The sequence below is a fragment of the Helianthus annuus genome, chromosome 1, assembly GCF_002127325.2.
Source record: "Helianthus annuus cultivar XRQ/B chromosome 1, HanXRQr2.0-SUNRISE, whole genome shotgun sequence".
NCBI lineage: Eukaryota > Viridiplantae > Streptophyta > Magnoliopsida > Asterales > Asteraceae > Helianthus > Helianthus annuus.
Genome location: NC_035433.2, coordinates 82,548,249 through 82,565,163, shown reverse-complemented (window position 1 = coordinate 82,565,163; position 16,915 = coordinate 82,548,249). Strand labels below are relative to the sequence as shown.

The 16,915-nt window shown below is 43.7% G+C and overlaps 1 protein-coding gene across 1 annotated transcript; it reads left to right on the top strand.

The window, feature by feature from the left end:
• The first annotated feature begins 11,433 nt into the window (after window positions 1-11,433).
• LOC118490521 (uncharacterized abhydrolase domain-containing protein DDB_G0269086-like) lies at window positions 11,434-13,984 on the top strand. Its single transcript, XM_035988206.1, has 8 exons — window positions 11,434-11,629; window positions 11,701-11,856; window positions 11,933-12,079; window positions 12,158-12,319; window positions 12,394-12,925; window positions 13,015-13,306; window positions 13,610-13,697; window positions 13,788-13,984. The coding sequence occupies exons 1-8, from the start codon at window positions 11,434-11,436 to the stop codon at window positions 13,982-13,984; spliced, it is 1,770 nt and encodes a 589-aa protein (XP_035844099.1).
• Window positions 13,985-16,915: the final 2,931 nt, after the last annotated feature.

Below are 16,915 nucleotides of genomic sequence, written 5' to 3'. Positions count from 1 at the left end.
CTGTCCGATGAAGATCGAATCAGCTGTTTAGTTTCTAAGTGTCATAATTTAAAAATGAAGATAGAGATAGAACAACGCCTCTCACCATTACCTGATGATATTAGAGATTATTCTCACATGAAGGATGAGGTTGTGGAGGATAACACCACACCAATGAGTCCTTTATCTGATGAAGAGTCACTGGTGGATCAGATGGTGTGTGCAGATGATGAGGCAGAACAGTCTGAGGAGATGAATATGTGTACCGAACCTCTTCCCATATCAATCATTCAAAATAATAAGTGTGGGGAAGAGGGTTCGAGTAAGAAGATGAGAAGGGTGAAACCACAAGATATCAGGGTATACATCATGAAGTGGATTAGTGAAACCCACAGGTGCAGTCTTAACATGCCAATTATACTGACAAATCTATGGAGATGGCATGTAAATTTCCGGGCGTTCATTGGAAATGTTTTGGGTAAGTGTGCATTCAGACCACCATAACACATATCAGGTATGGTCTGGCTGAAGACCTTTAAACTTAGCGCTCTCGGAGGCAACCCGAGGATGTAGAGTATTGTATTCGTGTTTTGTATTTTGTTCTGTTTTATTTTGTTTTGGTGTTGTGTTTGTGTTTTTACAGGTTACTATGTTTCAATCCTCGCGGATGCAATGATTCAAGTGTGGGGATGTTTGGCAACATCCCCGTTGAGATATCAGCGAATCCAAGAGATGTTTATGTTCCTGTCCGATTACTACAGCTGCATCATTACCGACACTACTGATTTACAGATCAGGTCGTGTCTTTTTCTCATTGTGTGCACCTTTGTATATATTCATGTTTTTGTTCATGGTTGGGCGGATAGGTGGTGTTTTGATGTGTTTAGTTTATGGGTTGTGAAGGATTGGTGGTGTTCCTAATAATTAGAATAAAAAAGAAATAAAAAAAATAAAAAGAAATTTGGGATTTGAGAGTATTAGCGAAAGCTAATGTTGTTGGTTAAAAGCGATCTTTTCCTCAAAGCCATACATTGGGACAATGTATCCCAAGTGTGGGGATGGGGAGAAATTTTGAGATTTTTGAAAATTTTTTAAATCAAGCAAAACATGAAAAATTTGAACACCTTAGTCTAACCCCAGATGATGCATCGGAAACCCTTAATACCCTTTTGTTCTTGGTGAGAGTTGAAGCCACACTTGTACATAAATAAAATTTATCTTTGATGAGAGTGGCAACGGGCGGGGGTGCATTAGAACTTGTGCTTGAATGCGGTTTGAGTCCTTAGTTGGACGTGAATGTGAAAAGGATAAGGGCATTTAGGTAGCCTCGTCTTTAGTGTGTGTGAGTGTGGGATTTGGGGGGTTGTACCTCATAAATTATATATATGAGCATGGTTGTGAGAGGAGCGGGGGTTTGGACATTTAGTTGCCCAATTTTGTGCCTACAAGCCTATCGTTTGTTACCCCTAGTTAGTTACCTAAAAATTTACCCGATTTGACCCGGTCTTATAGTATTAGTGGTTGTTTAGTAGTTTGTGAGTTAGTTTGTTTTATAAAAAAAAAGAACAGAAAGAAAAGAAAAAAAAGAGAAAAAGCAATGAAAAATGAAAAAAAAATGAAAAAAAAAAGTGGTGTTTAGTTGCCTTGTATATAGTAGTTAAGTTTGATAGTTGTTCGTTTGTTTCTTTGGGTAATAAAAGACCGGGTTAATTTTTCGCTACTTCATATATATTCCATTTCCTACCCATTCGCCGAGCCTCGTTACAACCTTAAAAGCCCATTTGATTTGCATTCATGTTTGGCACTTGTAGGAGGAGGACCGATTTAGGTACAAGCCTATAGTTGTGCAATCACCCATTTGCCTATTGTGTGTCTAGCTTATCTTTGCTAGTACTTACTTGTAGCCGAGAGGAGAGATTTAGAGAGGGGTGTACTGTTTTAGGTGTTAAGAACGGTTAGTAAAAGGATGACATGTTTTTGTTTTGTTTATGTTGATCGCGTATGTGTTGAAAATAGTTTTTGAATGAGTTGCTTGGGACAAGCAACGGGTAAGTGTGGGGATGTGACGGGTGGTCCGTAGGACAACCCTTAAGGACTTTAAATAGACTAAAATACCATACTTTACCCGGTTAATAGCTTGAATTTGGTAATCACAAGATGTTTGATGTTACAGGTGTTAAAGAGCTTAAAATGCAGGTTTTATGGAGCTTGGATGGATGCTAGAAGTTAGCGGTGTTGGGATTGAAGAAATGGTGAATTAAATGAAGGAAACAAGGAAAAACTAACACTCAGCGCCGTAACCTACGACACTTGGCCGTAGGTTACGGCCCCAACCTTTGCATCAAAAGTTCTGCCGTAAAACAGAAGAGGCTTGCCGTAAAGAACCACTCAGAGCCGTAACCTACGGCTGAGGACCGTAGGTTACGACACCCTATGTTGACCTTGGAGCTGCTGACCGCCGTAACCTACGGCTGGGGGCCGTAGGTTACACCTCCGACTGATCTTATTTTGTAACTTGCACATTTATTGGTCATTTGATGGGGTTTTATGGAGACTTATGATTGTTTTTCGGTTACTACTTGAGGAGAACGAGATTGGGAGTATATTAGAGGCTCTTGGGAGTGACGAACATCATCTTATCATCTATCTTTCATCTAGTTTTGTTGGTGATCTTGTTGAACAACATTACCTTCTATTTTTGCATTATGATGTCACTTCAAGCCATGTGTGGCTAAACATTCTATGATTATCTTGGGTTGAAGGTTGTGTAAGACTTGTGCTTTTATTTTATATTTCTAGAATAACAACTCCTTTCTCTTTGAATTTTTTGTTATGGTGCATGATTGATTGTTAGTAAAGTATTGATTTTTATGCTAAACTAATTAGAAACCATACGTTCTTGGTGTCGTTGGCAATCGAGATATCATGGGTATAGTTAGGCTTGGGTAAGGGTTAATTGATCATCGGGTAACAACCTCAAGTTCTAGGAATCTGAGTACTTAGTTCCCTTTCATCACTGCAATTGGTCATACACGAACTATGTCTATGTAGTTCTTTCTAGTTGAATGTTAGCACAAAAGTCGAAGCAAACCGGAAACTCAAGATAGTCATTTGTCTCGAAAATTGTTTACAAAAATTAATTCTCAATTTTGCAATTTATTTAGTCAAACTTAGTTTTAAAACCAATCCAATCAAATCAACTCTTGAATTTTATTTTCTTGCAATTAGCTTAACTTAGTTCAACAACTGCTGTTTCTCAAGCAAAGCCTGTGGTTGCGGCTGGTAAGTGACTTATCCTTTGTAAGTATTTGCCACTGTAACTTGTTTTTTGATGGTTATTGCTTTTTTGTTTGCAGAACCGCAACAAGGAGACTTCTCCTCTTTGTTTGATGCTCCCCTTTCTCCCCCGCATGACACGGCTGCGGATGCGAGGGTTAATAAGGAATTTACCTGCCATTTTGTCAAGGTGGTAAGCAAGCCCTCTGCGCGGGCAGAGGATATTGTGAAGAAGACTGTGGCTCAGATTTTTGACCCAGTTGACTCCTCCGACAATCTGATCTCCCCGGAGGATACTGGTGATCTGAACCTTAAGTTTGCTGATGGGGACAAGCAATAGTCTGATGCTGAAAAGCATAAGACTCCTACTGCTGAGAAGGCTTCTGGTTCCGCTTCTGGAGGTGCGGGTTATGAAGGACATCCTATTTAGCCTGGAGAGTCTGAATTGGAGTTTTATTTCCGCACCTATACGGAGGATCGGAGTACGACCTACCACCGATCCCCCTGGAGTGGTATGCAGGGGGATGACATTTCAAGTGATCCTTCTGCTTGTAAGGAGATTTTGGGTGGCTTGGTCACTCCGTTTGAAGTTAACCGTGCCCGTGCCTTGCCCCGTGAGCTCCGTATCAACCAACTCTCCTCCATGCTTGTGGGGAGTTCCATAGTGGCGAATGCCCTTATGGAAGATTATAAGGTGCTGGGGCGCAGGGAGGAGGAAACTGCTCGCTTGCGGGCCGAGGCGGAAGAGTTGGTGAAGGCTGCTCGTGAGGGTGCGGAGCAGCTCGAAAAGGATAAGGCTGCCTTTGAGCAGCATAAGCAGACTGAGGAGTGGGCTGCAACTGCTGGCCTTAAACAGGTTCGTACTCTCACCAAGTTACTTTCTGATGAGCGCAAGAGTTGGAAAGAAACACTTTCTAATGAGCGCAAGAGCTGGAAAGAATCTAGGGCCAAACAGAATGAAACGCTGTTTCGTGTTCGTCAGGAGCTGACTAATGTCAAGGCAACGAATGCTGCTTTGGGCAAGGAGAAGGCCGCGGCTGAAGCGGTTGCTGGTAAGGCCAAGGAGGCGGAGGCCGGGACTGCAAAAGCTCTTGAAGAGGCCAAAGCGGCGGGGGCTCGTGTTGCCAAGGCCCTTGAAGAAGCGAATGCTGATCGCACCCACTTAAACCAGACCGTTGCGGGCCTTCAGGTATGAGTTGCTTTTTCTGTTGAATTTGTAAATTGCTTTCACAAGTATGTTTATCTTTATATGCTTGTGTTCTTTGTTTATTGAAAGGCTGAAGTGCAGAACCCGGTGACCATTGTTGCTGAGGTCACTGCCCGCGCGGCCGAAGCTGAAGCGCGGGCAAGGGAGGTTGCTGAGGCTAGAGATAGCCTTGTTTCTTCATTTAATCAGCTCAAGGACAATCGCGATTGGATGCGCGATCACGGTATCGGACATGTAGTATCCGATGTCTTTGCTTTTGTTTATGTTTGCCTATGATAACCTTATTGGTTGTGCTTTGCAGATTATTAAGGCTATCCTTGATGCCCCTGAGAACGCAACTGGTGTAGACCAGATTAGGCTGCACGCACGGGATGTTGGTTTTAAAGCTGGTTATAATCGATGCATCAGTCATATCAACGTTTTATCCCGAGGCGGATATACTGGTGAAAGGTCCGGGTTTCATGGCGTTGATACGGAAGGGCTTCTTGCTGCCGCTCTTGCCGCATACGAGAACATGTCTATTTCCGCCCTTGAGAAGCTTGACGAATGCTTGGATGCAGAAGACTATGTAGATTGTTTACGGATGTTGTATGCTGATGCTGAAGAGTCGGAAAAGGAAGAGACTGTTGGTGACGGCAAAGGTGGCGCGGGTACCAGCGGTACAAAGAAGGACTAGGTTGGCCTGCGTGCCCTTTTTTGTTTCCTTAATGTAAATGTTAGACTTTATGTAAATCTCTTGTACACCGCGTGGGTGTAGAAAATTTTTTGAATATAAAGTTTAACCGTTTTTGTTCGATTTGTACAAGTGTTTTTATTACTTGCATGTTTGAACTTGTATGAGTTAATGTTATTGTGAACAACATTAAGTCTGGATTTACCCTTTGCATATCTAGGTGATATGCAAGTATGAAGAACTCTACCGGCTGTGAAGCGCGGTTGAGTATACTCTACACCTTTGTCGTATGAGTAATATTCAATTCCTGTGTTTGTCCCGTTAAGGGCTAGGAATTGTGTTGGTTTTGTAAAAACCGTATGTCTGTATCCGGCCGGATAGACACTTAATGTTTTGCCTTTGCTGGCCTATTACAATATTTGTGAGTGGTCACCACTTTGTTTGGGTATCGCGAATGAAGATTTTGCCAATCTGTTTTTGCAGATACCGCAAAGTGGAACACGCATTTGTAATAGTAGTAATAAACAATATTGCATTGAATCGCTCATTTATTTATTTGGTCATTATGAATTTACTGTCATGCCATTTGGTTTAACCAATGCCCCAGCCGCATTTATGGACATGATGAACCGAATATGTAAGCTATATTTGGATAAATTCATAATTATCTTCATAGATGATATTCTAATTTACTCTAAAAGTAAAGAGGAGCATGCAAAGCACTTGCACTTACTTTTAAGTTTATTAAGAAAGGAAAAGCTTTACGCTAAATTTTCAAAGTGCGAGTTTTGGTTAAAACATGTACAATTTCTTGGACATTTAGTTAACCATGAAGGAATTCATGTGGATCCAACAAAGATCGAGGCAATTACCAAATGGAAAACCCCTGAGTCACCAACCGAGGTTAGAAGTTTCTTAGGATTGGCCGGTTATTATAGAAGATTTATTCAAGATTTTTCTAGAATAGCCATTCCCTTAACTAAGTTAACCGGTAAATCTGTTAAGTTTGAATGGTGACCAAAACAAGAAGAAGCCTTTAGAATCCTTAAGCAAAGATTGACCCATGCACTCATACTAGTGTTACCAGAAGGAACTGAAGACTTTGTAGTCTATTGTGACGCTTCTAAGTTAGGTTATGGATGTGTGTTGATGCAACGTCAAAAGGTTATAGCTTACGCCTCTAGACAGCTTAAGAATCACGAAGAGAATTATTCAACCCATGATTTGGAATTAGGAGCTATAATTTTCGCCCTTAAAATTTGGAGACATTATCTTTATGGTAGCAAGTTTACTATTTTTACAGATCATAAAAGTTTAAGGTATGTTTTCGGGCAAAAGGAGTTGAATATGAGACAAAGACGTTGGATGGAATTGCTTAGTGATTATGATTGTGATATCCAATATCATGAAGGAAAAGCCAATGTAGTAGCAGATGCCTTAAGTCGAAAGTATCACGAAAAACCAAGAAGGGTACGTTCTCTTAAATTAAATCTACAAGTAGATTTAAATGAACAGATTAGAAAAGCACAAGAATCAGTAATCAAGGAAGATACTGAAAAATTAAAAGGAATGATTAAGGAATTAGATCAAGGAACAGATGGGATTTGGAGATTCCATAAAAAGAGAATGTGAATACCTAAATTAGGAAATTTACGTCACTGTATATTGGAGGAAGCCCATAAGTCTAAATATACGATGCATCCAAGAGGTGATAAGATGTACCAGGATTTAAGGAAAAATTTCTGGTGGATAGGAATGAAGAAGGATATAACAGCTTATGTTTCTAAATGTTTAACTTGTTCACAAGTTAAAGCTGAATATCAGAAACCCTCAGGTTTGTTACAGCAATTAGAAATGCCAGTTTGGAAATGGGAATTGATAACAATGGATTTTGTTACCAAATTACCCAAAACAAGAAAAGGTAATGACACAATCTGGGTGATTGTAGATAGGCTAACCAAGTCAGCTCATTTCCTACCAATGAAGGAAACTTTTAGTATGGAACAATTAGCCAAATTGTATGTAAATGAAATTGTTTCATTACATGGAATACCTTTATCAATTGTTTCTGATAGGGATAGCCGTTTTACCTCTCATTTTTGGGCAAGTTTCCAAAAAGCAATGGGAACCAAGCTGAATCTAAGCACAGCTTATCATCCTCAAACGGACGGACAAAATGAAAGAACAATTCAGATAATGGAGGACATGCTTAGAGCTTGTGTAATTGATTTCGGAGGTAATTGGGATGATCACTTACCTTTAATAGAATTTTCTTATAATAATAGTTATCACACAAGTATTAATGTTGCACCATTCGAAGCACTGTATGGACGAAAGTGCAGAACCCCAGTCTGTTGGGCAGAAATTGGGGAAAAGAAACTATCTGGACCTGAGATAGTGCAGGAAACAACCGACAAAATCATTCAAGTTAAGGAACGACTGAAAGCAGCACGTGATCGACAAAAGAGCTACGCTGATAACAGACGTAAACCGTTAGAATTCCAAGTAGGTGATAAGGTATTGTTAAAAGTCTCTCCTTGGAAAGGAGTGGTAAGATTCATCAAAAGAGGAAAGCTAAGTCCCAGGTATATTGGACCTTTTGAAATTGTTAGAAGAATAGGACCTGCAGCCTATCAGCTACAACTGCCAGAGGAAATGGCAGGAATACATGATGTATTTCATGTGTCTAATCTCAAGAAATGCTTAGCCGATGAATCTCTCGTAGTGCCTCTTAAGGATATAGAGGTAAATGAACAACTCAAGTTTGTAGAAAGGCCTCTACAAATTGAAGATAAGAAAATTAAGAATCTCAAGCATAAGAGATTAGTTCTGGTCAAAGTAAAGTGGGACTCCAAAAGAGGACCTGAATACACATGGGAGCTTGAATCAGAAATGCAAAGGAAATATCCGCACTTGTTCCAGTAGATCTAGAGGACGAGCTCTAAAACAAGGTGGGGAGGATATAACAACCCAAACGTAAACCAACACCCTCAATTAATTTCCGATGCCCTAATACATCTAAAATATCCTAATATGTCTTTAAATACACCCCGTATGTGAAAACCGAGCCCGAAATACAGCATATCATTAAAAATAAAATTTAAAATCTGAAACTTAAGTTGAGGTGGGCCGCGTAGACCCACCCCAACCATTTACGCGGGCGGTATCAAGGCTAAGGCCAGAGTTCGTTGAATTTTAAGTTTAGGCGGGCCGCGTAAGCTCACCTTAACTCTTACGCGGGCCGCGTGAGATCAAAATGGTGGCAAAACCTGGTGCGGCCACGTGGCCCAACACCCGGCGGACCTACATGCTGACCCAGCCAAGCTACTCGTTGACCCAGGGTTGACGCGGGCCGCGTAAGGCTTTGCCTTACCTTACGCGGGTCGCGAGAGAGTCAGGATCAGCACCTATAAATAGAATGCATCGGATCTTCAGTCTGTTTCGTCGAAATCTTTCTTTCTTTCTCTCAATTTTACATAGCGAGCATTATACCCGAGTCTAATACCCCCTAAATAGCGAGGTTCTGCTACGATGTAAGTATTATAACCCCTGGAGACGTATTAGATACTCTGCCCGATTGATCTAGGGTTCCGTAACGGCTGTCGTGGTTCTGCCCGACGTAGTCGCTGGAATGCCGTCTTAGGGAGGGTATTACTAATGTTAAAATGGGTTATTATACTAACACGCGTGCATTTGTGTAATTTATATATTATTCCCAGGAAATCCTTACTGAAAACCCTAAAACAACAATGTGAGTAATCTCATTTTTGTAAACAGTTTTTACAAGACCTTAAATATTTTACAATGCAATTTAGCAGTGATTGAGTCTTTGTAATTCTTCGATTACTGTCGGTAATATGGGGTTTTGTATACATTACTTGATAACCTTCACAATTGGACAACGAGTTAGCCAATGTGTGATATGACCATAGCCACAGATACGGTCGAGTGGCAAGTACTGAATGAGTAATTGTGTAGATATAAACATTGTAATCGCTCTCAATACTGTTTAAATTGATAACACTTTTCTTGATTAAACTGGGATTCACTCACCAGTATTTCCCACTGACAAATGTTTTTAAAAACGCGTTTCAGGTAACACAATGTGAAAGCCAAATAGGAGCCAGCTGGACAACACTGAAGGCTTGGAAAAGTGGCTATAAAAGTTACCTAAATAAAGAGGGCGTTTTAAATTCAATAAAATGGGATTTATCCGTATAAATCAGTTTGTAATGAAAACTTGGGTTTTATCCCAATGTGTTTATTTATAAAATGTGGTGTTTTACTCTGATAAAATAATTTCCTAACTACGGTCCTAATGTAAATTCCGCTGCCAAATTAATAAACACCGATACCACCAATACTGAGTTCGCGGCCACCCGTTCCCAGGAAATTAGGGGGACGGGGGTTATGACCCCTTTGCGGTTACCTCGTTCCTTTGCATTGTTGGCCATGTTTGGTCGAACAATGTGGGGTACTTTCGTCATTGTTGGCCGTGTTTGGTCGAACAATTTGAATCTAGATAATGGTCAAATAAACATGGTCATAGGCATGGTTATACCCACCATTGTTTATTCTATCCATCTCACAAGCGGGCAAACGAAGTTATAAGCAGACTTGTTACCACTATTCGTTCGCTTGTTGCTCAACGAGGGCTCTCGAGATGGTTGGATATCTCGTTCGCATTCGTTCTGTAGCCATTTTCCTTCACGCTTCAATGGGAATCAGTTTTCCTTGAAGTAGGTTCGTTCATCTGTGTGATGACTTAGTCGTGGCTCTTCCGTAGCTACCATTCGCGTAGCTGGATATATGACCGCAGTGACTCATGAGTGTCTGTGGTTTCTTTCAGAAGACTCGCTTTGAAGGAAGGTTTCTCTTTGATGTAGCTCTTGAAGGATCAGGAGTCAGGGTTGCTGATGTGCGGTCGCGTACATTCCCATCCTTTTTCCCTACGGAGAAACTGTTTGCGTACCCTCTGTGGATGTGAACCGGACACGAGGGATTTGAAGCTTGAAGAACTTCAAGGTGATGCGGGTTACCTGTTCCTGAGATGCGGTTCTCGCAGTCCAAAGAACAACGCTGGTTCTGAGTATCTGACACACCTGTGCGGGCTCGTGTGTGTCATCTCCGCATATTCCATGTGTGCTCGTGGGAATGTGAGGATATTATTTATACCCCTTTACATAATGTAGAGATATATATTTTTTGCCTTTTTTGAGGGGTATGTAAAAAACGAAATGCGGTATGGGTTATGGCGCGGTTGTACCAGAGAAACTGCATGCCGCTTATATTTGGATAATGTTGTCGCTTTTTTGCTGCATACGTGGTTGAACGCACGTGTGAGTTGGTGAAAGTTGGTAGGATTTTTTGCATGTGCTGAAACGAAAGCACGTTTGCACTGCCCAAGGTCATAAATGCACTGTAGCAGGAGTGTAAACGTCTCCTTTGTCAGGCGCGTGGTAACCGTCAGCGGAACTGTCGCTAGACAGGTGTCGCCGCGTAACTCGTTCTTTTTGATCGTGATGATTCAGTTACCCCTCCGCATTTACTGCGATGAGTATATAAGTGGAAAACCATTCGTGGTTTCCCCTCACTTGTTCAAAATTTCAAAATTTTCCCGGTGAGAGAAAGAAAGTTCCTTCGTCTTCTCTAATCAATTGTCCGAATTTTCCGGTGAGGTTTCCAAGTTCTTTGAGAACTCGTTGTTTTATTCTCTATTTCAAACAGTGCTATGGCTGAACCATCTAATCCTCACAATGTGGAGGGTGAAAACCCTGAACATTCGTCGCCGGCGGCGGCGGAGGAAGATGAAGATGATGGTGGTGCACCCGGCGGTGGTCTACCAATTCTAAAGTGGTCGAAGGGTCAGTTTGAGACCCTGATGACCAGTATTCAAATGCCCAGAGAGTTTGGGGCTACATACCCACAAGAGGGTGACACCGGTGCCGATGCTCCGGCGGGGTTCATCACCCTGTGGGCTGACTTCTTCTATGATGGCAACCTCCGACTGCCATTAACGGTGTTTGTTGCCGAGGTGTTGGAGTACTACCATATTCATATCTCCCAACTGAGTCCGTTTGGGATGTTTCGGATAAGAAATTTCGAGTACACTTTTCGTGCTCTTGGTTTGGAGATTTCCGTTGAAAATTTCCGGCGGTTCTACCAGCTGACGGTGAACACAGGATTCTTTTCCTTTAATCAACGGTATGGGAGCACCAAGCTGATGACCCCTCCCTAGGGTATCAGGAAGTGGAAGAAGAAGTTTATCTACGTTAAAGCTGTTGCGGTCCATGCTAAAATGACCTTGCAGAATGTGAATGTGGGCATTCCTGCGGAGGATATTGCTCTTCCTACCGCAAAGACGGTGGATTGGTTTCCCAGGCTGAGACCTATTGAACTCAAAAAACTAGACAACAATGAGCTGTGGGTGCTGCGGATGATGTTGACCAGGCCTGATAGGAGGGCAAGGCCCGTTGTGCGGGAAAAGAGTGGTGGTAAGTACCTTCTGTTTTGTGCCGTTTTTCTTATTCCCTTGTATTTTACTGAAATGCAAATGTATCATCAGAGGATGCTGCCCTATGGAGGATGTTTGATCCGGACTTCAAGGGCAAGGTTGAGTTACTTCCGTGCGCGGAAGGTGAAGGTTTTAATCTGGACATTGTTGGCAACTTTCGCGTTCCTACGCGTGATGTGTTGAATGCACCCCTGCCGCAAGGCAAAGGTATAATCCATAACCTTCGTAACTGCTTTGAAAAGAAGTTCCCCTTGTGATTTGATACTTGATTGTTTAAACGCAGGTAATCTTGGGGCTCTGGGAATGTTTGAAGCGAAGACCGTCCCCAAGAAGCATGCGGAGAAGAAGCATGCAGAAAAACTTGTGCGGGGCTTCCAGAAGAAAAAACCTGAGGCCACTGCCGTGCCTTCTTTGGTGTCGCATGCGGCAGGTATCTCTCGTTCTTGTTACCGCAGATATACCGATTACGTGGTAGTATCTGACACCGTTGAGGGTTTGGGTGTTTCAGGTGGTGGTGCGGCTGCAGGTGGGACCTCTGTCGGTTCCAAGCCTGCTGATGAGAGGAAGAGAAAACCAGAGAAGGCTGTTGATGCTGGTGAAAAGAAGCGTTCGCGGATACAAACCAAGCGGACAACTGTTGTTTCTCAAACAAAGCCTGTGGTTGCAGCTGGTAAGTGACTTATCCTTTGTAAGTATTTGCCATTGTAACTTGTTTTTTGATGGTTATTACTTTTTTGTTTACAGAACCGCAACAACGAGACTTCTCCTCTTTGTTTGATGCTCCCCTTTCTCCCCCGCATGACACGGCCATGGATGCGGGGGTTAATAAGGAATTTACCTGCCCTTTTGTCAAGGTGGTAAGCGAGCCCCCTGCGCGGGCAGAGGATATTGTGAAGAAGACTGCGGCTCAGATTTTTGACACAGTTGACTCCTCCGACAATCTGATCTCCCCGGAGGATACTGGTGATCTGAACCTTAAGTTTGCTGATGGGGAGAAGCAACAGTCTGATGCTGAAAAGCACAAGACTCCTACTACCGAGAAGGCTTCTGGTTCCGCTTCTGGAGGTGCCCGTGCCTTGCCCCGTGAGCTCCGTATCAACCAACTCTCCTCCATGCTTGTGGGGAGTTCCATAGTGGCGAATGCCATTATGGAAGATTATAAGGTGCTGGGGCGCAGGGAGGAGGAAACTGCTCGCTTGCGGGCCGAGGCGGAAGAGTTGGTGAAGGCTGCTCGTGAGGGTGCGGAGCAGCTCGAAAGGGATAAGGCTGCCTTTGAGTAGCATAAGCAGACTGAGGAGTGGGCTGCAACTTCTGGCCTTAAAGAGGTTCGTACTCTCGCCAAGTTACTTTCTGATGAGCGCAAAGTTGGAAAGAAACACTTTCTAATGAGCGCAAGAGCTGGAAAGAATCTTGGGCCAAACAGAATGAAACGCTGTTTCGTGTTCGTCAGGAGCTGACTAATGTCAAGGCAGCGAATGCTGCTTTGGGCAAGGAGAAGGTTGCGGCTGAAGCGGTTGCTGGTAAGGCCAAGGAGGCGGAGGCCCGGACTACAAAAGCTCTTGAAGAGGCCAAAGAGGCGGGGGCTCGTGTTGCCAAGGCCCTTGAAGAAGCAAATGCTGATCGCACCCACTTAAACCAGACCGTTGCGGGCCTTCAGGTATGAGTTGCTTTTTCTGTTGAATTTGTAAATTGCTTTCACAAGTATGTTTATCTTTATATGCTTGTGTTCTTTGTTTGTTGAAAGGCTGAAGTGCAGAACTAGGTGACCATTGTTGCTGAGGTCACTGCCCGCGCGGCCGAAGCTGAAGCGCGGGCAAGGGAGGTTGCTGAGGCTAGAGATAGCCTTTTTTCTTGACGATCGCGATTGGATGCGCGATCACGGTATCGGGCATGTAAGTATCCGATGTCTTTGCTTTTGTTTATGTTTGCCTATGATAACCTCATTGGTTGTGCTTTGCAGATTGTTAAGGCTATCCTTGATGCCCCTGAGAACGTAACTGGTGTAGACCAGATTAGGCTGCGCGCACAGGATGCTGGTTTTAAAGCTGGTTATAATTGATGCATCAGTCATATCAACGTTTTATCCCGATGCGGATATACTGATGAAAGGTCCGGGTTTCATGGCATTGATACGGAAGGGCTTCTTGCTGCCGCTCTTGCCGCATACGAGAACATGTCTATTTCCTCCCTTGAGAAGCTTGACGAATGCTTGGATGCGGAAGACTATGTAGATCATTTACGGATGTTGTATGCTGATGCTGAAGAGTCGGAAAAGGAAGAGACTGCTGGTGACGACAAAGGTGGCGCGGGTACCACCGGTACAAAGAAGGACTAGGTTGGCCTGCGTGCCCTTTTTTGTTTCCTTAATGTAAATGTTAGACTTTATGTAAATCTCTTGTACACCGGGTGGGTGTAGAAATTTTTTTGAATATAAAGTTTAACCGTTTTTGTTCGATTTGTACAAGTGTTTTTATTACTTGCATGTTTGAACTTGTATGAGTTAATGTTATTGTGAACAACACTAAGTCTGGATTTGCCCTTTGCATATCTAGGTGATATGCAAGTATGAAGAACTCTATCGGCTGTGAAGCGCGGTTGAGTATACTCTACACCTTTGTCGTATGAGTATTAGTCAATTCCTGTGTTTGTCTCGTTAAAGGTTAGGAATTGTGTTGGTTTTGTAAAAACCGTATGTGTGTATCCGGCCGGATAGACACTTAATGTTTTGCCTTTGCTGGCCTATTACAATATTTGTGTGTGGTCACCACTTTGTGTGGGTATCGCGAATGAAGATTTTGCCAATCTGTTTTTGCAGATACCGCAAAGTGGAACACGCATTTGTAATAGTAGTAATAAACAATATTGCATTGAATCGCTCATTTATTTATTTGCAAATGGCCTGCGGCCCGATGGGTTACATGGAAAATGTAAAAACATGGCTTACATGTAACAGTGTCGCAGCTGTTTTGCATTCCATGTGTGTGCGATAGTTTCGTCCTCTAACGTTTGTAGTTTATACGCGCCATTGCCCAAGACCTCTTGGATGAGGTAGGGTCCTTCCCACTTGGGGGCAAGTTTTCCTGGGCGTTCAGCGTTCGATGCTTCGTTATCGCGAAGGACGTAGTCTCCCGGGTTAAAAGTACAAACGCGTACGCGTGAATTGTAGTATTTTTCAAGCTTGGTTTTGTACTTGGCCTCGTTGATGGCAGCGTTTTCACGCCTTTCTTCTAGGAGGTCAAAGTCAAGCCTGCGTGCCTCATTGTTGGCTATTTTGTTGATAGCCAACATCCGAGGTGAGGGAAGACCTACTTCCGCAGGGATCACGGCTTCCGAGCCACAGACCAGCCTGAAGGGTGTCTCGCCGTGACTTGTTTTTGGGCTTGTCCTGTGGGCCCAAAAGATACTTGGGAGTTCATCGACCCAGCCGCGTCTGGCTGTTCCCAACCGTGCTTTGATGCCTTCGACTAGACTTTTATTGATACTCTCAACTTGGCCATTCCTTTGCGGATGTGCCACTGAGGAGAATATGTGTTCAATGTGTAGTTCTTCTAGCCATTTTTGAAAGTCGTCGGCGGCGAAGTTGGTGCCGTTGTCGGTAACGATGCACATCGGTAGACCGAAACGGCAGATGATGTGTTCCCAAATGAATTTCCTTGTTATCATAGCGGTGGTTGAGGCGAGTGGTTTTGCCTCTACCCATTTTGTGAAGTAATCGATAGCCACTATGATAAATTTCACCGCACCTGGTGCGTCTGGGAATGGTCCTACCACGTCAATTGCCCATTTCCGGAAGGGCCATGCGGTGGTGACACGGATCAAGTTGTTCTTGGGGCGCAAGGTCTTGGGAGCATGTCGCTAACAAGTGAAACACTTGCGCAAGACTTTGACTGCATCCAGGTGCATGCCGGGCCAGTAATACCCAGCATTCATAATCTTGGCCACTACCATGCGTGGACCAGCGTGTGTGCCACATATTCCCTCGTGTATCTCTCTGATAAGGTATGTTGCATCTTGGGGATCGACGCAGTGTAGGAGTGGGCCCAGGTATGATTTACGGTATAGGATACCGTCTCCCATTTGATAATGGCACGCTTTGTATCGCAACTTACGTGCCTCTGACTTGCTTTCGGGAGTAACACCTGATTGCAAGTATGCAATGATTGGTGTCATCCAGGATGTTGTACCATACTGGACGACATTGACTTGGCGCAGGGGTACTGAGAGATTTTGCAGAATCTCAATGCGTATCTCCTTTGCCAGGTGCTGGAAGCTGGTGGATGCGAGTTTTGACAGTGCATCCGCGGATTTATTTTCACTTCTGTTGATATGGTGGATATTGAAGGAAATGAATTTTGATTTCAGTTGCAAGGCTTGCTCGAGGTAGAGGATCATGATATTCCCTTTTACGGCATAGTCACCGCTCACCTGCCCTGCAACTAACAAGGAGTCGACGTGTGCTTCCAGATGTTGTACGCCGAGCTTGACTGCCAGGTGTAGCCCTGCCAATAGAGCCTTATATGCTGCCTCGTTATTTGTGCTTTTGAAATCGAGGCGGATTGCATAGGTAAGCTCTTGGCCATCGGGGCTGACGAGTCGCAGACCCGCGCCTACACCTTCCTCATTGGATGCACCATCGGTATATAGTGCCCAGGTTTCTGAAGAGGATGGTGGTGGTGCAGGGTGTTGTTCTTCTTCGCATTCTTGGATGCGATTTGCCGGTACTTCGGCAACGAAGTCAGCCAGAACTTGGCCTTTGATTGTGGGGCGCGACTTATAGTTCAGCGTGTGTGCGCCCAGTTGAATTGCCCATTTTGCTAATCTCCCAGAGATGTCAGGTTTTGATAGGATCGGGCCGATCCTATAGTTGGTTAGCACCGTGATGACGTGGTTTGCGAAGTAACGTCGCATCCGTCTTGACGCGTGCACTAGTGCGAGCACCAACTTCTCCATGATGGAGTATCTTGTCTCTGGGTCGTTGAGCATTTTGCTGATGTAGTATATGGGTGTTTGAACTCCCTCTCGCTCCACTATGAGTACCGCACCTACCGCGTTGTCTGTGGCAGATAAGTACAAGATAAGTGGTTCTTTCTTGCGTGGTGCGGTTAGAGTTGGGAGTTGTATCAAACACTCCTTCATCTCCCGGAAAGCGTCTTCGGCCTCTGCGGTCCATTGGAATTGTTCCTTTTTTAAACAGTTCCGCAGGGTCTTGATGAAAGGATAGGACTTAGCTGCGTGATTGGCTAAGAACCTATTCAGTGCGGCTAGC